The sequence below is a fragment of the Meleagris gallopavo genome, chromosome 12 (genome assembly GCF_000146605.3).
Source record: "Meleagris gallopavo isolate NT-WF06-2002-E0010 breed Aviagen turkey brand Nicholas breeding stock chromosome 12, Turkey_5.1, whole genome shotgun sequence".
Lineage (NCBI taxonomy): Eukaryota > Metazoa > Chordata > Aves > Galliformes > Phasianidae > Meleagris > Meleagris gallopavo.
The window spans coordinates 33,347-58,187 of NC_015022.2; the positions used below are offsets into that span (position 1 = coordinate 33,347).

The 24,841-nt window shown below is 44.3% G+C and overlaps 1 protein-coding gene and 1 non-coding gene across 2 annotated transcripts in view; both read left to right on the forward strand.

Annotated features, from left to right (window-relative positions):
* Positions 1–8,335: 8,335 nt before the first annotated feature.
* The window catches only part of LOC100550402 (olfactory receptor 151-like), a 17,578-nt gene continuing 1,072 nt past the window's right edge, over positions 8,336–24,841 (forward strand). The window contains exons 1-2 of the mRNA XM_031555186.1: positions 8,336–9,260; positions 18,366–18,503. Coding sequence (XP_031411046.1) covers positions 8,336–9,260; positions 18,366–18,503 — 1,063 coding nt within the window. The remainder of the gene's footprint in view (positions 9,261–18,365; positions 18,504–24,841) is intronic.
* Positions 12,887–12,960, forward strand: TRNAI-AAU. The gene has a single exon. It is a non-coding gene; the product is annotated as a tRNA-Ile (tRNA).

Consider the following 24,841-nt stretch of genomic DNA (forward strand, 5'->3'; position numbering starts at 1 on the left):
AGAGGCTGTGGATGCCCCATCCATCCCTGGAGGTACTCAAGGCCAGATTGGTTGGGGCCCTTGCATACCAGAAGTTCCCATTTCTGTTTATTGTTCAGTAGAATCCTGGTGACTGATTTCAGTGCAAAAATATCTCGCTTTGATACTCCCTACACATGCTACATGAAGACCTGTGAGGTTTTTTGTCTTTGAGGGAAATTCACCCTGCTTGTACTTGACGCCTCTCAGAGAAAAAGAGGAAGTAAGCTGCTCTCCCAGCTACAGGCAGAACATGAGTGCTGAGCTTAGACCAGGCTTCTAGCTAGTAAACATCACAATTATGTCAGAGAATTCTTCTCCAGTCTAGTTAATATCCAAGAAAAATATCGGTAACTTCAGATACCGGAGTCCTCAGTGCTGGTGTTCAGTCATGGTATCTGTAACATGGGCTTATATATATGGAATGCATATAATGTGTCAGGGGGATTTGGTGTGGAGCCAAGAGTTGGACTCAGTGATCCTTGTGGCTCCCTTCCAACACGGGATATTCTGTGATTCTATGATATGATACTTGTTGCCTGAGCTTGCCATTGGGTCTCTACAGCCAATCTTAGTGCAAATTATTCCTTAGAAGAGCAGGAAGACTTTCCTTCTGAAGCACGGAGAACCTCTGAAATAACTTGCTGGGAATTTTAGAGCAGCAAACTCCAGATTAACTACTAGTTGATGTAGCCTCTCCTTCAAAACAAATGTGAACAAGTATACTTGAAGTCACCCCACCGGATTCTCCTCTCAGCTCAAGCAAGTCATTTTAGCCTTATATTAACCCTTAGGTCAGATGAAGAACGCAGGAAGAAGAAAATATTTCTGCCCTTCTGGAAATATCAAGAAAAACCTCCACTTTCAACTAGCTGCTCTACAAGCTCCCAGAAGTTCCCTCATATGGGTTACAACTGCAGCCATGCTAGAGAAAGCAGCTTGGCAATACCGTACTGGGTTATGTCCTCTATCCAACGGCTTCTACTTTGTCTCTCTTGTCAATTCAGATGATTCCACATTTGGGGGCTACAATCGGATGCAACAAACATTTTGGAGTCCTAAATGGTTCACATCAATTTAACTTCTTTCAAATTAACCTCTTATTTAAAATATAGTTATTGACTCACTTCTAAAAGAAAATTGGCTTGGAAATGTAAAATATACAAAAGGGATAAACATCAATATCTTTCCTGAATTTTAAATTTTAATTTTGCTGTCCAGAATGATTTTCTAAAATTGGCCAAAATCTTGCAAATATTCACCATGCTTCTCTATTTCTTTGTTAAAAAAAAAAAAGAAGAAGAGCATGCATGCATGGTACGCGTTTGTATTCCTAATAATTTCTCCAGATAAATATCCACTAAATTTTCTTCTGCCTTTTTCTCCATTCGTACAAATGCCTACTTCCTGTCTGACAACGTACCAAACATTTTTTCTGTCAGCTTGATATTTGTACTATCTCATATTTGTCTGTTTAATTCTGGGACAAGGATCAGTTGTAATTCCCATCTCTGATCTCTCTGTCACATGATGGCGCTCGTATCTACATACTGGTTCGTGTGTCTTCTGATCACATGCCTGTCTCTAGCAATGCAGCCTGGGTTCATTGCATTGGTGTATCTTGCAGTCAGTGTTCCAAAACACTATTCGGTTTCTGAGTAATCTTATACTTAGCATGAGTTTTGGTAGCATTGTTTCTCCTACGGAAGGAGATGTCAGCAGGGGCGTTACCGAGAGCTTCATGCTCCGGAGAAACCGCTGAAAATAAGCAGTCCACAAGATACTTCACCTCAAAGGTAATGTTCGGTTTGTGTTGCAAGCATCAGCCTCTACCAGAAACACACACTTAATAAGGTCACTTGGAACTCATTCAATTTAAATACAAAACAAGAAGTACTGTGTTGCAACATGTGCTTATTAAAAGCCTTAAGTCTAGCAACACTTTTCCTGGGAGATGATTTCACCTGTCGACTCCCTCATGACTGTACAGAAAATTAGCAACAATAAATAAAAATTAAAAAAATAATTAAAAACAATCTTGTTATGCATTGCTTGGTCTAACAAGCCTAACAAGGTTGAAATTATAGTGCAAAGGGCAAACTCAGAATTGAAGTTTCCTGGTGTTTTAATGGGGCCTTCTGAGACTATTAGAGATGAAGCTGTTGCAGGGGATCTAAGTGGTCCTCTGGAGAGGAGCTGATTAGAAGTAGAAAATCAGAGAATGTTTAGAGGCAAAGAAAAGAAGGAACGAAAAAAGGGGTAAGGTGCTGATGCCCAGCATTACCTTTGCAGCCCTCGCCTGAATGAAATTTCTTTATGGTCAATATAGGGCATACAGAACAGACTCTCTCTGCACACATACATCTCCGGGAGGAGGCAGAGGAAGACAGCAAAGCTGCCTGAGCAAAGGTCCCTTCCTGCTCTCCTTGCTGCTGCAGCCAAAACAAGCCATGGCTCTGTTAAAAGGACAGACCTCCCTGTCACAGTAAAACTCTACAATATCTTCTCTTTGACAACAACCTCAGTGACTACTGTCCCACAGCTGCCATCTACACATGCACACCGTTGGTATAAGCGTGGCCTACACATCACTGCTGTCCCAGCCTTGGGACTACTCTCCTCCCCTGTGCTCATAAGCCTCGTACACTGCTGCTCAGTCCTGAAACACAGCCCTTAACCTCAGTTTTCCTGATAAAACCTCTGCCCTAACCCGTAGGCCCCCAGCAGCCCAGCCTCACAGAGGCAGTACCCAACTTTTTCATGTGGTCTCTCCTGCCCTCGACTAGATCCCCACCAGACGCCATTACTTTAGCGCTGCTTCACAGACTGCTCTTGCAGCTCCTGAACTTCCACTTGCCACAGACTTTTCCCCTGGCTTTCTGGGAACGGACGGCTGAAGAGCATCTTCTCCCAGGTGATGTGATATTTCTCCATCTGTACTCCCAGCCCTGCTCTTCAGGTCTGCTCAGTGGATATACAGTCTCCCATTCTCGGCGTCATACCCTCTTCCCGGTCCCAAAACCTCCACCAGTTCCCTGAAATACCACCCGCCAAAGTCCACCCACCTCAGCGGTGCACAGTTCACCCACTGCCTTCATTGAACTGACTCCAGTGGCTGGCACTACTCCTTATGGCGGCCAGCAGCTCCCTCATGGCGGCTGCAGCTCCTCATAGGGGCAGCACTGATCTCTGCTCTATGCTGACCATAACAGGACTCACGGCAACGGCATGGAGCTGTGTCAGGGGAGGGTCGGGGTGGACCTGAGGAAAAGGCTGGGATGGTGTGTGGGAGACACGTCTGTGGCACTGCACTGGCTCCTGAATTCCTCTAAGAGGCTTAATTCAACACAGGACACTTATTCTTCTTGTGGCTTTTGATTTCCAAGTCACTTAAATAAGGAGGAAATGTGACAAATATGCTTTCAGTTCATTCAGAATTATTTTTTAGATAGTTTTCATCTTGGTTTTCCAGGTTGTTGGGTTTTTTTGTGTGTGCGCGTGTGTGTGTCTGTGTGTGTTTTTAATAGGCCAATTTGAGCTTAATCAAAAACATATGGGTGTGTATTTATTTTTTTCCAAATAACTACTCATCTCTCCTTGTGACCAGATAAGTCAACACGTCAATACCACGTGCTTGCTGTAGAAATCACCTCCAGTAGTTCATATCCGTTTAGCCTGGCCTCAAAAAGTCACAGAAACCATAACCCTTGATATGTCATCTATATAAACCTGCACAAGTCTGGGTTGCTTCCACCAGGGCTTCTCTGACTTCTTTATTCCTTAAGGTGTAGATAAGTGGAGTCACCATTAGAGTGAAGAAAATAGAGAATAACTTTTTAAAAGCCTTGAGGCTGTAAGTTTTTGGTATGGAATATGTAAAAGGCTCTGGTCACATGAAAGGAATACAGGAATGCTGTCAGGGCCTGCAAGGATGCAGCGAGGAAGGCTAAAAGAATTAAATCTGTCAAGAGAGGTCAAGGAAAACAAGAAGAGCTTCTTTAAGTGTATGAACTGCAAAAAGATGACTAGGGACTGATGCTGATTGAGTTGAGTGCCTGAGGATTCTCAGAAGACAGAATTACTGAATGCCTTCTTTTCCCCAGTCTGTACTGCTAACACTGCCCCTCGGCAATCCCAGACACTGGACTTAATAGAGAGAGTCTGGAGGAAAGGAGACTTCGCCATACTTAAGGAGGTTCTGGTCAAAGATCATCTAGGCAAACCAGACGCACGCAAATCCATGAACTTCAATGGGATGCACCCACATGTGCTGAGGGAGCTGGCAGAAGTGATTGACAAACCACTTTCTATCTTTTTTTTTTGAAAGGTGGAGAACAAGAGAGTTACCTGAAGACTTAAAGAAAGTTTTGAAGACTCCAGTCTTCAAAAATGGTAACTACAGGCCAGTCAGACTCACCTTTGTCTCTGGGAAGGTAAAGAAACAGTGGATTCTGGATGCTTATCTCCAAGCTCCTGGAAGAAAAGAAGGTTATCAGGAGTAGTCAACATGGATTCACCGAGAGGACATAATGCTTGACCAGTCTGGTGGTCTTCTATTTGTTGGAATACATCCAGAGGAGGGCCACAAATACATCCCAAGGGACAGAACATCTCCCCTACGAGGACAGGCTGAGAGACCTGGGGATCTTCAGCCTGGAGGAGGCTCCAACGAAGCCTGATAGCAGCCCTTCAGTATCTAATGGGGAGCTATAAGAAAGAAGGGGACAGACTCCTTCGCAGGGTCTGTTGTGATAGGACAAGGAGAAATGGTTTCCAACTAGAACAAGGACATTTAGATTGGACATGAGGAAAAAGTTCTTCACGGTAAGGGTAGTGAAGGACTGGAACGAGTTGCCCAGAGATGGGCTGGAAGCCCCGTCCCTGGAGATTTTCAAGATCAGGATAGACAAGACTGAGCAACCTGATATGTCTATAGATGTTCCTGTTCATGACAGGGGAGTTGGATTACATAATCTTTAAGGGACTTTTCCAACTCAAATAATTATATGATTCTAAGATTCTCATGACCATCTGGATAGATGAGGTTCGAACAGTGGATGCTGTCTACCTTGGTATCAGCAAAACTTTCAACGCTGTCTCCCATGACATCTTCATAGCTGAGCTTAGAGAGTGTGGGACAAAGGAGTGGACAGTGAGGTGAATTGAGAATTGGCTGACTGGCAGAGCTCAGAGGGCCGTGATCACTGGTGCAGAGTCTAGTTAGAGGGAGGTGATCCTCCCCGTCTGCATGCCCTGCTCCACATATGGAGTAATGTGTCTGGTTCTGGGCTCCTCAGTTCAAGAGAGACAGGGAACTACTCGAGAGTGTTCAGCAGAGGGCTACAAAGATTGTTAGGGGCCTGTAGCATCTCCCTTGTGAGGAAAGGCTGAGAGACCATGTTTGGACCGGAGAAGAGAAGACTGAGAGAGATAGACAGATACCTAAAGGATAAGTGTCAAGAGCACGAGTGACAGGATAGGGGGAACAGGCTCAAACTGCAACACAGGAAGTTCCATCTGAACACTAGGAAAAACTTCTTTCTTTGGAGGGTCACAGAGCACTGGAACATGCTGCCCAGATAGGCTGTGCAGTCTCTTCCTCTGGCGATATTCAAAACCCACCTGCAAACTACTGTCAAGAACCTTCTGAAGTAGAGAGGTTGGTCATGGCTGTTCAACCTTTTGGCTTGCTTGGGCTGCACTGAGTAGTAAAGAGGAATTGTCTTGGGCCACGTATAAAATATATAATATATTTCATGTTCATATTCTGGATTGCTTTGATTACACTTCCATCTAGTGGTCTTTGCGTGGTACAATTTCTATGTTTTGAGGATTTCTCTTCTTTCTTGTAGTTTCTGTGCTTCCACATGCTCTTATCTTTTTTTTCTTTTCACAGTTTAACAGGTAGATGCATGGGTGTGCTTGTCTCCCCATTATTGCAACCATCTTTCAGGCATTTCCACAAAGATATCTGAAAAACTGTCAGAGAGGTTACAGGATATGCAGGTAGACATCGCCTTTTAAAGATTCCTAGCCTGACCACTATGGTCTTTTCTCCATCTGGAAGGAAAGCATAGACTAGTCCTTGTTTTTAGCTGCCTACCTACTCTGTTTCCCTTACTACATTTCTTTTCTGGCAAAACGTGAATTTTCATAGAATCATAGAACCACTTGAGTTGGAAGGGACCCCAGAATCACCAAGTTCCAACCCCACTGCCACAGGCAGGGCCACCAACCTCCAGATCTGGAACTAGAATATGTTGTGCGGGGCCCCTTCCAATCTGGTCTTGAACACCTACAAGGATGGAGTATCCACAGCCTCACTGGGTGGCCCTTTCCAGCACCTCACCACTCTCTCTGTAAAGAACTTTCCCCTCCTAAACCTTCCTTCCTTGAGCTTAAAATGTTGTTTCTGCTTTGAGATAGCATTCACCGTAAGAAATTCAATGAACTGTTGGTCATGATTAAATCAATATTAAATAAATCTCATTTGCCCACTGTTTGTTTTCCAGAGAGTACATGTATGAACATAAAAATGACAATGTCAAGAGGCATTCATTAACCTTGACTAACAAACTAGAGTATTAAATGCAAGGTAGAAAGTTGAGATTAAAAGCCAGGACCTGGAACGATCTCACTTCCTTACAATATCAGTTAGGAAAACAGTCAAACTATCAGGAAATAAAAAAAAAAAAAAAGAAAGAAAGAAAAGAAAAAGAAAAAGGAGTACATCTTCAGAGACTGAAATGGCTGGCATTCAGGTGGCTGTCTGGCACTGAATGCAGGTCATAGTGAGTTCTAGACTTTAACACCTGTACATATGAAGTTCATGACAACAACCTGTCTAAGGCTTTTGTTTACTTGATTACTCCTGGGATGATTCATTAGTCTCCACTCTGAAAAGGCTTTTAAGGAATGAGGTGAAGGAAGGAACATTTCTAACTGACAGAATGGGAAACAATAGTCCATATGTACTGATAATTTAAAAAGAGGAAAACATTAAAACATTAAAATTCTTGGGCATGGAGAGAAATGTAATTCTTTGTTGTTGTTGTTGTTGTTGTTGTTGTTGTTTTCCATGTGAAAATGAAATTTCTGGGGAAAAAAAAAGTTGGAATCCAAACCCTAAGAAATGAAAGTCTGTTGAATGGGATTTCGACATTCCTGCCCTTCCAGGTAAGAAACAGTACTGGTCTGAAATCTGAAATTAGTTGGCACAGAAATGAGACACGCTTTCCACAGTTTCAGTTTTCAAATGTTGTCAATTAAGTTAAGTATCAGGGTTTTGAATTAATAAGACTTTAACAGGAAATTTTGTATTAAATATGTGGAAAGAAATGTTAAGTCTTAAAAAGATATGCTATCATAAGTATTCCAGATTTAAGTTAATAGATGGGTGTCCTCACATAGCCTTTACTGCTACAGTACTTAGTAATCTGTCTGTAGTCCCTGCAGGTGGTAAGCAACATCAGAAAGGATGTTCTGACTTCTGAGCTAATATCTAAACTCCTGTTCTTACCAGTGAAAAGAAAACAGAAAATGTCAGTAAATGATTTAGCTCATACAAAGTAGATTTAAAAAACATGCTGAATGGATTGCAGTCCAAAGCACTCTCTTCTCTCTGTAGACTAGAAATGGAGACAAAAACTGATGGCATGAAGAAAGTGTGTTGATAACACACCAATGTTAAGCAGTGTTGTAGAGAGCCAAGGCCATTCTCAGTGAAGGGACTAAGGAACAGAATTAGGACAGCTGACTTAAACTGGCCAAAGGGATATTCCATACCACATGACATCATGTGGAAAGAGTTTTGAAAATAGTGGAAGTTCATCTGGCTCTTGTGCTGCTTGGGGGCTTAGCTGGGCGATGGTCAGGGGGTGGTGAGCAATTGCTTGTGCATCAATTGTTATACACATTTATATATGTATATATATATATAAGTATATATTATCATAATTATTATATTTTTCCTTTTCTTTATCTTAGAAAATAGTTTTATATCAACCCATGAGTTCTACTTTTTTCTTTTCCGAATCTCTCCCCATTCCACTGGGAAGTGGGGGAGTGAGTGAATGAATGTGTGCTGCTGAGCCACTCACTATGTTAAACCACAGCACATGGAAGTGCAAACAAAGCAAAAGTGTGTCACTGAATTCCTCCATGCAGAAAAAAATTTGTCCATTGACATTCATCAATGCTTGCTGAACATTTATGGAGACCAAATAGCCGATGTGAGCACAATGAGGAAGTGAGTGGTGCGTTTCAGCAGCAGCAATGCAGCATGCAGAATTTCCTTTGTCATCGCTAAAAAAAAGTTATGTCAAAACTAGAATGGAAAAACAAAACAGTTGTTACAGAATTTATTCTCCTTGGATTTGGAAATGGCCCTGAGCTGGATTATCTTCTCTTCCTAATGTTCCTGATGACCTATATTATGACCATAACAGGGAACACCTTCATCATTGCGCTGGTGGTGGCTAATCAGTCTCTTCACATCCCAATGTATTTCTTCCTGGGCAATTTGGCTTGTTTGGGTATCTGCTACAGCTCAAACATCTTGCCAAGATTGTTGCTCAATTATCTGAGTGGAGATAGAAGAATATCAGTTGTCAGATGTTTTGCACAGTACTATTTCTTCGGTTGCTTGGCAGCTGCAGAATGTTATCTTCTAGCAGTGATGTCTTATGATAGGTACCTAGCAGTATGCAAACCCTTGCACTATTTATTCCTTATGAACCACAAGCTCTGTCGCCAGCTAGGTGCTGCATCTTGGATAAGTGGTTTTCTGTTTAATTCTATATTAACATTCCTGATCTCAAACTTAGATTTCTGTGGCCCTAATGAAATTGAACATTTCTTCTGTGACTGCTTTCCAGTGATGAAACTATCCTGCAGTGACACTCACATGGTGGGACTTGTCACTTCTTTTGTGGCAGGTGTATGCTCCCTGCCTCCGTTTCTCTTGACTTTCTCATCTTATGTCTACATCATTATCACAGTCATGAGAATTCCTTCTTCCGCTGGAAGGAAAAAAGCTTTTTCCACCTGTTCTTCACATCTTATTGTGGTGTTACTTTTTTACTGGTCAATATTAGCTGTCTATGTCCTTCCTTATCATAGTATTCAAATATCTCCGAACAATGTCTTCTCTATTTTTTATACTATTCTCACTCCCCTGGTCAATCCTCTTATTTATAGCCTGAGAAACGAAGAAGTAAAGAAAACACTGCAAAAAAAGACAAGTACATTACTGGGTTTCAGATAGTTGATTTGTACTTCAAAAATAAAATGAAATAGTCCTTGATGACTTAAAGGTCCAGATAAAACTTCATGGCATATGGATAAAGTTAATTTTTAGTACAACTTGAGAATACGACATTGTACATCCAAAAAATAAATAAGGAGAAATACAAAATGTGTGGACAGTCTTGCTATCAATTTGGGGTGAGAGATAGTACCCAGAAAGAATATGTAGTGAACTCTGTAAAGTAAGCAAAATAAAGCCATGAATTAATGTGTTATTGCACATAGTATCTTCTTGCCTACCTATCTTTTTTTTCATCTCTTTACAGAGATGAAATTCAGAATAAATTAAAACTCAGCTTATAGTGGATAGACCAATTCTTTACTAATGTTATGTTCTAGATTACTTCTAGTTTTTTCATCTGTCTTGTAGATGTTTAGAAACGAGATAGTTATCTAGACTCTCTCAACTACAAATAAAGAGAGTGAGAAAATTTGTTTGAGTGTGGTTTGTTTGACCCATTTTGTATGCCTGGTTTTGGGTTATATAAAACATCAGGGTTTGTAACTCAAGAACTCTGTCACATTTATTTGTCTCATAGTATATATTTACAATTTCTCAGATCAGCCAGGCCTTCTTCCAATTCCAGAGAGAATTGGTATGAGTGACTAGGTGCCAGCTACTGGAGACAGATCAGGGTGTAGGAAGCTCCGGCCTATGATGTCCACTACTGAAGTGGAGTTCCCTACTCCTGGCAACTAGGGCAGGAAAGGTGTGTGCTTCTAAACCAGTTGCTGGGGGGCACCAGCACAAATGAGGCTAGTGTGGGGCTCAAACCAGTGGCTGAAGCTCAGCTGTGGGTCACACCCTTTATATGCATAGTGCCAGCTGCTGGGGGGCAAGTGTCTGTATCTTCTCCTGTCTGATATGCAAAGAGTGCATGTGTGTATTCAATAGCAAAATTTAAACTGGAATAGCCAGCAAAGCATACTAAAGAATCATAGAATTGCTCAGGTTGGAAAAGACTTTAAAGATCATCAAGTCCAATCGCAACCTAACACACTATCACTCTAACAACCCTCCAATAAATCATGTCCCTGAGCACCACATCCAAATGGTTTTTAAACACATCCAGAGATGATGAGGAGCCTATTCCAGTGCTTACCAACCCTTTCTGTAAAGAATTTTTTCCTGATATCCAACCTAAACCTCCCTTGGTGCAACTTGAGGCCATTTCCCCTCATCCTGTCATCTGTCGCCAGTGAGAAGAGACCAACCCGCTCTGCTGCAATCACCTTTCAGCTATTGGAAGAGAGCCATAAGGTCTCCCCTCAGCCTCTCTTTCCCCAGACTAAACAGCCCCAGTTCCTTCAGTCTCTCCTCATAGGCCATATTCTCCAAGCCCTTCCCCAGCCTTGTTGCCCTTCTTTGGACCTGCTGCAGCACCTCCATGTCCTTTCTGTACTGAGGTGCCCAAAACTGAACACAGAACTCGAGATGAGGCCTCACCAGTGCTGAGTGCAGGGCAAGATGACTTCCCCAGTCCTGCTCACCACACCATTCCTGATACAGACCAGGATGCCATTGGCCTTCTTGGCCACCCAGACACTCTGCTGGCTCATATTCAATCAACTGTCCATCAATACACCAAGGTCCCTTTCCATCAGGCATCTTTCCAGCCACTCCTCCTCAAGCCTGTAGGGTTGCCTGGGGTTGTTGTGTCCAAAATGCAGGACCTGACACTTGGCCCTACTGAAACTCATACAGTTAACCTTGGCCCATTGATCCAGTCTATCCAGGTCCCTCTGTAGTGCCTTTCTCCCCTCTGGCAGATCAACACTCCCTCCTGTCTCACTCCAATTTATAGGAGGGAGAGAAGTTTCTTTAATATCTGTATACCCGGCATGAGATTAAGAATCAACGGTTCAAATGTTGGTCTGACCAGTTTATTACAAATCTCGATCAGGGAGATGGGGAAGGGGAGAACAGATACTACTATGAATTAGGGAAGGAGGGCGATAGAAAAGATAGGAAAGAAGAAGCAGGGAGTCTTTATAGGAAGCAAGAGGGAGAGAGCCACCACCATGGATCCAGCGTGGTTTGTAGTTCAGTCATTGATTTTCAGTAGTGGTGGGTTGTCGGGCCTTGTTGTTCTGTTGATGATGACAGTGATCACAGCAATGATGGCCCCTTTTCAGTGGTAGTACCAATTTATTTCAATGGTAGTACCAACTTACTTAAGTCCAAAATGGTCGAGTCAGCTCTCTTTGGAGTGACAGCTCAAATCCAAAGTGGTTGAGTCAGCTCTCCTTGGAGTTGCAGCTTCTGGCTCTGGAATCTCAGCAGAAACTCCTTTGTTCCCACCTTCGGGCCTTGCCAGCAGATAAGAGGGAGCAGGAATGCCCACCTGCATCCTGTTTTTCACAGGACATGATGGTATCATTCCCCAATTTTTCGATACCAAGCTGGAGCTATTTAGTCGCAGGTCAGATCTTCCACCAGTAAACCCCCCTGAGCACTCTCTTTCGGAGGCAAGCAGCTCTGGAGGAAGGGGCTTTCAAATGTTCCCAAAATGATGTTGATTGTCACGTGGTAGCACCCATCACTTGCCTCCTCAGCAAATCAGAGTCTTATCACAAGAAATACCTCAGGAAGCAAGCTTTGAGCCAAAAAACAAAGAAGGATTCTCACAGCAATGAGGAGGGGTTTGGCCTCTTCTCCCAGGCAACAAACAGGACCTGAGGAAATGGCCACAAGTTGTACCAGAGGAGGTTTAGGTTAGACATGAGGAAAAGCTTTTTCTCTCAGAGAGTGGTCAGGCACTGGAATGGCTGCACAGGAAGGTGGTGGAGTCGCCGTCCCTGGCAGCGTTCAAGAGGTGTCTGGATGAGGAGCTGTGAGATGTGGTTTAGTGCTTGTGGTAGCAGTGGTGATGGGAGGACGGTTGGACTAGACGATCTTGCAGGTCATTTCCAACCTTGCGATTCTATCAACACCATCAACACTATGCAACAACAACCCCTAAGAGGTCCCCTCCACTTCCTTGCATCCATTTGAAATGAGATGTGAATGCAAGAGGGAAGGAAGTTGGGCAGTCATTGTCAGAAACCCAGCAGAAGGCCAAAACCAAGTCCCCAAATTTTTAGAAACTTGTGTAAAAATGCATCTCCCCATTCTTTAACATTCTGCACAATTATCTATTTTCCTGAGCTTCCACACAAATGCAAATGAATTCAATAGCAGAATGGCAGCTAACACCAGGATGGCCAAAAACACAGGAGAACATCTCAGATGGGTGTTTCTGCTGTTCAGCTTTTGGCAATATGGAAGATAACTTTTGTTCTAGTCCCCAGGAGAAGTTCAAAGCCCTCACACGCAGCAGATGGGATAGTCATATAACATACGGCATAGGAGTACTTTGCTGCAGCATTTCCCATCTCATGGGGTCATCCACCGGGCTGAGCAAGGCTGTGAGGCAGGGCCATGGGTAAGAGCGTGAGCACGGAGCGGCTCCTATAGAACAGCAGAGCGGTGCAGTGGAGGCACGCAGGACGTAAGGCATCCTCTGCTGGGATGAACGCTTTTGTTCCTATAAGGATGCCTATGAAGGGTTGTTGCCAGTAGGGCCGGTTAGCTCAGTTGGTTAGAGCGTGGTGCTAATAACGCCGAGGTCGCGGGTTCGATCCCCGTACGGGCCACACTAAGAATTTTTTGTGCGTTTCCCTCCCCCCCCTTTTTCCGTCGCTGCTCAGCCGGTGGACGCGATCCGCACGGCCCCACACCGCCAACACGCCATCAAGGGCATACAGGGAAGTACACCGTTCTTTAAACTAAAACTGTGGGTGGGGGAAAAAGAAAGTGCTAGCAGAGGATGGTTCCGATCCATCGACCTCTGGGTTATGGGCCCAGCACACTTCTGCTGCGCCACTCTGCTACAGAAGAGGAATAGTTTGCCAAAGCCTTATATCTAGGCACTACTAAGTCCACCTTCACTTCTCCATCTTCTTGCTGTCTGTTAATTGCCTTCTAGGCCACCCTATTCCACCAGCTGCTTCATCACAAGCTCACACATCTGCACATGCAGCAGATCTCACAACTGGCTCCAAGACTGCCTTGTCCCCAGAACAGGCCCCTCTGGTCCTCCTAGCACCCAGACTGGGACTGGGTATGGTATTGACTGACTTAGAGTATGTTCAATACCCAGCCCACAAGCCCCTATCCTACTTAACAGCTGACCAAGCTTGATGTTCACTACCAAGCGCACACAGACACCACCCCTCAGCAGTGATCCTCCTCAGTCCAAGAGGTGATCTGAAGAGCCACTTCCATTGACTATCACAATGGGTACCTCTGTGACAGGCATGAGTGCAGCCAGCTAGGCAGTTTCCTGGCGTCCACTTGCTTATCCTTGTTCCTCCACTCCTCTTGAGTCATGGAGATGAGCCTTTAAACATGTCACCAAACATTGCTCCGTGCGGGGGAACCTGCCTGCAATTCACTTAAGGGGAACACTTCCAAGGGGATCCTTGTCTTCCTGCATACACACAGTTCCAAGTAATGCTCCCACGGAGGGAGGATCTGCAAAACCTATAGCACAGACATCCTCTAACATGCCTCCTTGCAGCCTCAGGATTGTGCTTCCCCAAAACACCCCTTATTTCTGCAACAAGGACAGCCCTGCTCCTCCTTCTTCCCTCAGTGCCACAGTTCTGGGAAACAGGCAAGAAAGACAGCCTTAGCTCCTATCACTACCACCCCGTCTTCCTTGCCCCTCTCCTTGCCAGTCCTTGCCAACTCTGACACTTTTCATCCCTCACGTTGTCCTGGCCCTCCTAGCATATCCCATGCACCAGCTTCAGGATTAAGCATGCTAACTAAACATGTTATACTTTGGACTGATCCTTTTCTACCAATCTCCTCTGTTCCTTCTTCTCTACCTTCCCCCTGCACACCTCCGTGGCTTTGCAGAGCTCTGCAGCTTCTTTGCCCTACAGTCTGTGCTCCCTCGGTTCACAGTCTCACCTGCTGCAGTGTTTATCCTCCTTGGAAGTGGTACCTGTAGCTTGTCAGCTCACCAATCAGTGTGACTGGGAGCTCTGCTTCTTGCTATTCTTTCCCACCTCAAAAGTCCTCCATCAGATTACTTGTCAGGAATAAGCATTCCTACATCCTTGCCTGTTCTTATAAATTAATGTGACTGACCAGATTTGGTTCTCATCAGTGCCTCCCTTTGACCTTTAAAAAATGTCCATGACTAAATACCCTTAAAACAGACACTCCTGTACACCCTTAAAGTTCTGCAAAGCTAGGAGAAAAATTGGATGCAGCTGCAATAAAGGTTGGACTCAAGATGCAGCTTGAGGGAGAGGAAGAACTGTAAGGCAAGGGTCAGGGATGCAGCTCTAGGTCATTGGAAAGGATCACTCAAGCTTGGAAGAGGTAACCTTGAATACCAACCTCCTCTCTTGAGTCCCTCTTCTCTCCTTGATCTTATTCCATGAGGCTTTTTGGTTGCTTCAGAGATCCACTTGCAAGGCTTGCTTTCCTAAAGCCTACCACTGCAATCTTGCTTTTTGCCCTGCTGACTCTTTGAACTCCACCACCTTATGACCACTGCAGCCAACGCCACTTTTAAATTCCCTATTCCCAGTAAGTTTTTCCCTGCCAACTAGCTGGAAGTCCAGCAGAGCACCTCATGGGCTCTTCTGTACCACTTGGGTCAGGAATTTGTCACTGACGCTCTCCAGGACTAATTAGGTCTTGCTGTGCTGCTGTACAATCAATAAGTGTACAGAGATTAGTCTAAGTAGGATTATCACGGTGGAAAGACAATAAATGAAAAATGCTCACCAATGTTGTAGGCTCACAATAAACTCCACAAGGAGCAACCTCCAGAAAGAGATCTTTCCTCAGTGGCAGTCAGCCCTTAAATGGGTCTAGGAGAGGTGCAGCCAGGCTCCATCCCTTCCAGTAGCACAGGAGAATTGCCTTCACCTGTGCTCCCACAGCTGACTCACTGTTTGCCTCTGGTGGTCAATCAGAGGTTCGGGCCATGATCAACAGTTCCCATACAGCTGTCCTTCCAGCAGAGATCAAGGTGGCTAAAGGTCCCATGAAGGCTGAGACCTGCGAACATGAAGCTGCTCCTATCTGCCTGATAAGGAGAAGGTTTCATCCACTTCTTAGCTTCTCAGCCTTGTCTACCACTCCGATGCCCTGGACTACCAATCCAAGACCTCCATATTCAGGTGTGATAGGTTCCAGGTTGACCTTCCTAGCATCATCAGAACTTGTATGGAAAAATAACAGGGAATGATACTTAAGAGAGTCGGACAACCTTTAACAATCTCACCATAACATCCCAGATCCGTGCCCCCACCAAGCAGCACTGTCCTCTAGACAACAGGGCAAGCCATCCCTCCCCCACAGCAGGGACTGATGGTGCCTCACTTGCTGCAAATGTTTGGAAGGGACAGGATATTAAAGTACACATCAAGCTCTATTATTCAGCAAGGCAATAGGGAAAAGAGAGCAGGACAATCTTCTCAGGAAAACAGGCTATCAGGAAAAGATGAGCATCAATCCACAGACTGTGGAAGACACTGCAAAAGCTTGAAAGCAGTAGGTAGGTACAACATTGGACATATCTTGAGATGCAGAGGGGTAAAGAGAACAAATGCAGACACTAAACCAGCTGGAGAGAGGAGGTAGTGAACATGCAAGCAAGAACCAACTCTGTTGTTAGGTACTATTTATTCTCAGGATCATAGAATCATTTGAGCTGGAAGGCACTCTTTTGAGTCACTTCTCCAGTCTGCTCAAGGGACAAAAAGCATCAGTCAGGGTTCTTTCAGAGGAAAAAACAGCTCTACAGTTGCTCTTCTTCCACCAGCAAATTCAACTAGGACAACCATTACATTTGCCTCTCTTAGGCAGCATGATTGTTTCAGCTTTTCCTGGAGGTGTAGGGGTGGAAATAGGTGCACTTCCTTGCACACAGATCAGAGCACGACATCCCAGACTTTGATAATGATGAAAAACCTCATAAGCTATCTCACTTGGATGCCCTTCAAAGTATACTACTGCCAGCTATTGACTACTTTATTCCCATTTCTAACTCCCCTTGAAAAGTCCCAATATCCATAGACAGACTGCAGCCTCTTCATTCCCACAGCTCTTCAACAGAGTATTTCACACTCATACCAACACTAGCAAAATCCCTTAATTATGCAGGGCTGACAGACAGACCAAAATGTCTGTGAAACCTCCACGACTCGTGGAAACATTATCTATCCCTCACCAAGAACAGAGGCTCTCTATCCTGAATAGGGAAATGGATTTCACTAACAGCTTCTGAGTTACCAAGGCCAAAGCAAGTACACCCACTGCCTGGATATGCTCTGAAGTGATGAATGTCAACACTGAACACTAATAAATCCACTTAGCTGCTTTAACTACATGCATGTAACCTTACACTAAGTGATGAAGTTTTTCTCTTCCTTTATCTGGTGTAACCCCTCTTTAACCTGGCTCATTAGGCAATGAGTTCTGTAACAATAAATGAGTAATCACATTAGCATCATTAGTACTGTTGTACCATCATGCTCACACGAGGGGCCAAAGTGGTTTTCAGGATAAGATGCTAAAACCCTCCTGAGCATACACATGAAATGACAAGGCAACCATCAGCTAAAGAACAAGAGAATAGCCCCATTAGACAGTCAGGTTTCCAACGCAAGCTACCATCGTTGCAAAGCTCTTTCTTTAACAATATATGACCTACCGTGACACTAACCACTCTTAATGCAGCCCCACAGATTTTTCAGCTCATACAACTAGAATGAATATATTAAACTGAGTCTTAGGGAAGGAAGCAGTGAGAAGCACTGGTTTGTAAATGAGTTACGACGACTCTGCAGCAACTTCAGCCCTATTCTAGGCGTTCCGCGTCTTTCTTCATACCAGGAACCTTCACAGAACACCGAGTAGTCTGCACTGCCAACAGAATTTTTGGAAATAAGAATAAATAAAAAAAGAAAACAGCTGTAATCCATGAGTTACAAATAATGTTTGCCAGTTTAATAGATACAACATAAACAATTTTACAGGCACGGCTTATATACATCTTCAAGCATCAAAATTCATTGTTGCCAAGGTCTTAGCTACTGTTGCCTCCGCTGTTCTTTCCAGAGGCTCCTGCTTTCTGCAGCCGGCTTGCACTTGGCTGCCGAGGCATCCTCTGGGCAGATCCTTCCCGGCTGCTCCTTTCTACGAGAACCTGGGTCCCACTGACAGCAGAACTGTTTTTATTTCTCCCTGAAAGAACAAATGCATAAATTAGCATCAGCCTTGTGCGTTACCCATACAGCATCTAAGCTGCAAGCATTCCTTAAGTAATCATGCAAAAGGCTAATTAGATTAGATGTATTAGATGTCGCCAGAGGTATCCAGCATCCAACATAAAAAGCAAAATTGTGAAATCAGGGCCACAACAACAAAATGAGTTGCATTAGAAATTCAAGTTTTAATCTACAAAGTAACCTGCCACTTTGTTCATTAAATCTTGCTTTCATTTGGCACAGGAAGACCAGCACCGCAAACAGCAATTGAAGGACATGAAGAGCATCAAACACCTCAAGTCTGGGATAAGTGAACTGATGTGCCACTGCCCACCTCTTTCTGAAGCCTGTAGTCACAAAATCTGGAGACAAGAAATGCTTTTGCTCACGTCACTTGTGACTTGATGAACAAGTTTGGGTTTCCTATCATTGTCTGCAATTTCCAGGAGCCCAGATGCCTCTACGATGAGCTACTCTCAACTTTTCTTACTGTGTTCAGAAGATAAGAGCTGCAATTCCGTAGGCACAAGTGACCATCTCTGTCTGCAGTGTAATGTGACAGAGGAGAGAAGAAAACGGCTAGAAAGTCAAAGTTAAAGAAAGCAAGGGCCACACTAGCCCACTCTGCCAGATCCAGCAAAAGGGGAAAGACTGACAGCCAAAGGTGTGCTGCAAACCAATAGCACAAGGGGGTAAGTGTGGAACACTGAAGTTTGCTGACATCAGGGAGAATTACTTCAGATGAGAAGTAATACTTTCATTAGGAAAGATAAAAACAAAAGAACAAAGAAACATAATGCAGAGAGGCTACAAGAGCTACACAGCTTTTATTAAGGACAGTATGTTCCCAAAAGCATCACTGAACATGAACACAGAAAGGAGGAAACAAACACAGGAATCCAGTCAGCTGTTTTCCTCTCAGTATGCACAGTTACATGCATGGAATGAAAATGGAGAGCAACATCTAAGTAATTGTATCAGAGCAACTTCCAGAATGCCACTAGCTTCTGCACACACAGGAGTCTCCATGGCTATCTGGATCATCCTGGAACATCCTGTACTACCAAAGGGCACAGACTGGAGGAATATCTGCTTTACTTACCCAACTGCCCCATCTCCTTGGAGTAACTGAGAACAACACTCGCATCAATACCACAAGCTAACACCTCACAGTACAGGAAAGACAACTGAGAACTTCCAAACAAAGGGTATGGCCCCTTCTTATCTGTAAAATTTGATGGATTAGAGTAGCAAAAGAAATACATTCACTTATCCCAGCCAAATCAGGTGTTCTATAATGTCTCTTATTGTAAGTCGCATTAATGATCTACCAGCAGTTATCAGCCCAAGCCAGCCAACCAGCCTTGCATTTTTTCCTTGTATAGCTCAAGCTTGTAAGCATATCTGCAGTTTGAGTAATGAGAGTACCATCAATGGAAACAAACAAATTGCACAAACGCAATACACGACTTTATGGTATATACGAGAAAAACTGGCACAAAGGATTGAAGTCTACCATGATGCTATCAGCAGACCAGTACATCCCTACGTAAGTGAGGGCTCTCCCCTTCCTCACATGCCTACATGCAGAAAGAGTGCACGTTCTCAGCCTGCACATGTAGACTAACTAATTACATCCATGTACAAGCAATTGTACCATTAAGTGCTACCAGAAGCCAGGCCCTTGATCTTCTGACCTAGCTGAAAAAACCTGGGGAGAAAGAACCTCTTTGTAAAAGAAAGCTATTCTCAGACAAAATACGCTGCCTTCCATCCTCTTAGCCTTCAAATCACAACAAAACAAACCAGTTACTTCAACAGCATAAGAATCAACTGTATTTTTGGAAGCTAGATCTCTAGAACTGTGCACCAAACCAAAGTAGCCCACAAAGTGTGCAACGACAGGCATGGCTGGTGAACCTGCCAGTTAAAACACTATCGGTGATATCAGGGTTCTTTATGCAAAACGCAGAAGAAGTTTACCACCAAAAGCTCTGCAATCCAAATACGACAGACTAGCAAAAGGATTCCACTGATAGTTAGCTCGCTGACACAAGATGCCCTTATCCTGGATGTGTCTCGCTGTCCCGCAGCAACTGTCGCCCAAATAACAAATGCAAGTCATGTTTGACTTGTCTCTCATTTGATACATGTCTGCCCAAATATGATCCCCCCAAAAAAGCAGCTGTATTTGCACCTTCTCAAGAACCTGACACAGTACGAGAAGAGCAGATGTGTGTGCCCCATTTAGCTCAGTGCTAGCTCTCTCCCATTCAAAAACGCCAAAGCAAACTGTGCTTGGGCTTTAAACTCCCCAAAATTCTGCTCCTGTTATTGTCTTGCAGTAGGGCTTACACAGGACCCAAGCAAGCAAGCTGGCCTTCCTAGAAAATTAAGTATGACTGAAAAAACAGCTTATAAGAGTGGAAGTCTCTCTTTCTTGCAATCACAATGGGGTTAGCAGGACTCAACTTTTGCCCACCCATTGGAGATGAGAACAGCAATGAGACTTATACAGCTAGTCCTCATTCTTCAAACCAATCCCAGTATACAGCTATGGCTCTTCATTCTCAATCTGTTGGGTTTCCGGGTCTCCAAAGCTGCTGAAATATTCCTAACAGCTCATACAAATGTGGCATGCAGGGTTTTCCCCAGAGCCAAGACAGCACCCCTGTTAAAGTAGCCTCCCTTCAAAGACACAGTCAGCAGGCCAGGCAAGACTGGCAGAGTATGTTTCAAATAACCCATTGGAACAGTCTTGAAACCAAGGAAGAGGAAAAATAAGTAAGTTTTCAAATGCACCTGCTAAAGTAGCTTGCTAAGACAGCATGCATTAAGCTAAATGGAGCAGTGGGTCATTATTTAAACACATGACTTCTCTTGCACGCACACACACACCTGAAGAGAAGTTGGAGAGGAAACACAAGGCTGAGGCCTACATAGGCCACAAAAGACCTGAACAAAACTTACAACCTCAAGCCAGATATTCAGCTGGATTATTAGGCAGCACTACAACTGCAAGCTTAAATTAACATCCCAATTTCCAAATCCTATTCAATAACTTTCAAAGAATAGGATTTTACAGCATTTCCTACTGAACAGTAGCCTGTTCAAAACCATTACCTTCTGTTTCTCTAAAAAGGTTGCTTTGCTGGCTTTCATTATCACACATGTGAATCTCATTTCCTCCACTTTCTTGTGTGCAAATCACAGAAAAGATGGAGAACACGTTCCATACTTTTACAGAGCTCTATTCAGTCTACTAGCAAGACTTTCTGGGTGTTTTTAGGTTGGTTGAGGGGAGAGAAAGTGAATGAATTAGTTGCTGTTCATAACGAACCTCCCTCTCATTATTTTGGCAAAACCACAAATTACAAGTCTGACATCCAGAGTATTCCTCTAAATCCCATTTCACTGTCAATTCTTACCTCACAGAGAAAGAAAATATATATATATAAAAGCTTATTAACTCTCAGAAAGATATACTGAAAGTGATCCCCATACAGTGTTCAAAACAGCTCCCAGCACAGCAAAGAGTTGGCTCAAATATCTAGCTCAGAGAAAGCCTTACAGCTTCAGATGAAACTGCAAACATCCTCTGCATGGAACAGAAGAGGTGCCTACACCAGCCAGAGAAGACCAATTCTTTTTGCAACTTGTTCATGTTGACAGCCCCATCGAGATTAAGATAAATCCTTAATATCTCTGCAGGGCTTCCCTCCACCATATTCAAGTTCCACACAGCATTAACCTTGATGACAACTTTCTCTCCTTAACAAGGAAGCTTGCATTACAAATCTCGCATCTAGATGAGCCCTGGGACAACACAAGGCTGAGTAAGCAGAAGGTGGGTATAAAAGGGCTCTGAAGAAGACAGCTGAGCCAGCCAGCAGCATCCAGGAGTGGTAACTATCACTGGGGGTCCTTGCAACAACAGTGGTCATTCTAAAACACTTGACCACAGCTCGAAAAAGATCCAGAAGCCTTGATAAATAAATAAATAAATGAATAAATAAATAAATAACCTCATGTTAACAGCTTATTTGGTACTAAAAATGAGTTGGGCAAGGCCTTGGAAAGCCACTTTATGAAATACACTTGGGCTGGAAAGTGGAAAAATGTGGAAAAACAGATGAAAAGACTGAGAGGGCCATCAAAAAATATTCATGAGTCTAGGGGAAAGAAATAAACGAGCATGGCATTGACAAATGCCTGTCAATAGAGAGACAGAAAACCACTGGTGCCTCGAGGGTAAGGTGGCATGATGGGAAAAGCTACCATGGAAACAATATAAGAAAAACCATATTAAACTAAATAGTAAATTATACACACACCTCATCTAGACTAAAACCAACACCACTGTTCTAATGGATATGCACACATCTCCCCTGCACGAATAGGAAGAAATTGCTCAAAGCACATCCCTCCCCTTTAAAATAAGCACCAAGTCAGTTACAGTGACAAAGCCCTGAATGCAGCTTGTACAAGGCTGTACCTAGCTAAACACACCAGACAGATGCACCAATACTCACAGTTATTTTGAGACAGCTATGAATTGTTACCAGTGAACAACTCCAAGCAGAACATCACAGTTTAAAGTGGTTATATTCTATGGGAAAACACAATACAAAGTCATTTGTATTAGATTCCCTGCTGCTTAAGAGCTTTAGCTGCAAGAAAGCTGAAATAACTACTACAAGGGCAAGAGGAAGGAAGCGATGCACCTTTTCACCCCTACCCCAGTCACAATGATCAGCAAAACAATCTTGACCTGCTTTAAAAAACCTTCCTGCATCATGATGACCTGAGAAGCCTATGCCAGTACATCGCTGCTACTGAAAAAACCTGGACAGAGCAGCCTCAGCTGATGCACAGCAAGACCCGGATTACTGCAGCCACATGTCTGTCTTCTGACAAAGGAGGAAGCACAGGAGAAAGGGCAGACAGGCAGCGCCGAAGAACACCGTGCGAAGCAGCTTGGCAAGCTTATAGAGGACAATCACTGCATTCTGTATCAGCACAACGAGCTCTGGCTTGGTCAGCAGACAAGTCCCAGCTAAGCAGTGGGCATCTCCCATTTCCCAATGTCTTGTCCTGTGCAGAAGCCACACCGTCCTCTTCTTAAACAGAAGGAGCATCTTCCAACAGGAGCTGGCAGGGCACACAGCAGATCCTAAAGGGAAAGGAGGCAAGGCAAACCAAACACTCCTGCGGAACAGACCCAGCACAGAGGATACCCCCAGTCACCCTGTTAGCACTTACCCCAAACTCCTGAACTGGGCCACTGATGGTGGACTGTGCCCAGAACCAGAAAGCTCATGGAACGAGGAAGCCCGATTCCTCCTCCTCTTCAGTTTGAGCTAACTAGTTGCTTCCCCAGTTTAAGGAGAGAGAATTAGTCTGCTGAAGATTTGTTCATTTTAACGGGATCTTTATGTCAACACTTGTCCTTAGGGCTCCAGTAAAGCTCCTGCTCAACAGGCAGACAACTTACATCCTCCTTCGGTCTAAGGTGCAGTAAAAGACACACAAGGCTGGCACCAGTGGCCTGGTTCTGTGTTACACCATCACCAGTTCTCACAAACCAAGACTCCTCTCTGGAAGTCTGCTTTCATGACCTTCAACCAAAAGTACTAAACATCTTCCTCTGACACTACAGGCACATCGCTCCAAGTGTGGACATCACCTGTGGTGTCTGACACAAGTTGTACAGAAGTGTAAATGTGTTTGATGACCAGATGGTCAGGCTGAGCACTGAACTAAGGCAGCCCCTCTGCAGTTGAGTCAAAGCAAGGACAGATGTTTCCCATCTGAGAGGCTGCAGAAACACATCCTCAAAAGGAGATCTTGAGGGGGGAAAAATAAAAACAAGAAATCAAATACATCCACTTTTCCTCAATGTTAAGGAGATTTTATAGTCACAGAAGTAAGGGTGCTTGCAACAAGACACTGCCATGACAAGTTCTGCCCAAAGAATTTTCTGAGGCCTAGCCTGTCAGTGGTGATTCTAGTCACAATGGAATTAGCTGCTGTTCATCATCAGCAAGTCGCTTGGGCTGATAGAAACCAGAGTTCTCATTCAAGGTTAGCTACTGCTCTGAGTTCTGATGCAGCAAAAGCTCTCAGAAAATTAAAAAAAAAAAAAAGAAAAAAACCCACACCTAAAAACCAGATGCAGCTGGGAAGACCAAGCCTTCCAGCAAAGCAGCACAAACATCACCCACCACATTTGTGGTGAGACAGGAGACCAAAGCATCCCTGGGCCAGCACCAGTTCAGTGCCAGCTTCAGACCAGCCTTCTCTGCAGATACAGGACAAAACACTAAAACAGTGGCTTGATGGGCACAATCCTGCTGTCTTAGTAAGCTGTGTGTGATCCAGTGGCATAGTGCATCAACTAGCCCTGCAGGCATGTTCCAGCCTCATGAAACAATGCAGAAATGTGAAATAAAGCAGCAGTGAGACACACAGAAGATAAATATAACACTGTATTTCCCACAAGTGACACAGAGCTAGTGCCGCTTTTTTTCCCTGAGCTCCCCCTGCACTTCATCAGCTCAGTACAACATACTCAAGGATACCAATGTGTTGGTTTTAAGGAAAAACACGGGCCTGGAAGGCCGGTAGCACAGAGACACAGAGACTGCAGGCAGAGCCGGACAGTGCCTGAACAGGAGATGCTCCTGCATCGATGGAGAGGGAACTGACTGAAGGCCTCAAGACCGACACTGGAAGTCTGCCATCTCTTTAATGCATTTCAGCACCTCAAGCTGACAGGAGGCAAATGATAAGGGCAGACCAAGTTTATCCATAGGGGTCTTCCTCTTGAGAAAGTAATGCTGTTCACAAAAAAGGGACCGTTTAGCCACTGCAGACCTGAGCTGGCCTAGCGCTATCCTGAAGCAGCTCGCAGCAGCGGCCCGGCACTAGAAGAACATCCAAGCGCCGCACCTCCCTCACTTTGCTCAAGAAGTCGTTTTCTTTCATCCCTGCGTATATTAAAGTCACGTGAGGCTACACGCGAGGCTCTTTAATGTAAGCGTCCTCTCACCGGGCAGCCCGCAACCGAGAGCATCTCCTCCAGCAGGAAGGAGGAGCCCATCCGCGGGGCGTAGGCCGCACACGGCAGTCCTCGCTCAGAAACTCCGAGAACGACGGAGAAGGGGACGCGAGGGCAGCATCCAGCCCGGCCTCCTCCGTCTGCGCAGCCGAGCACCCGAGCCCCGGCCCCGCAGCGCCG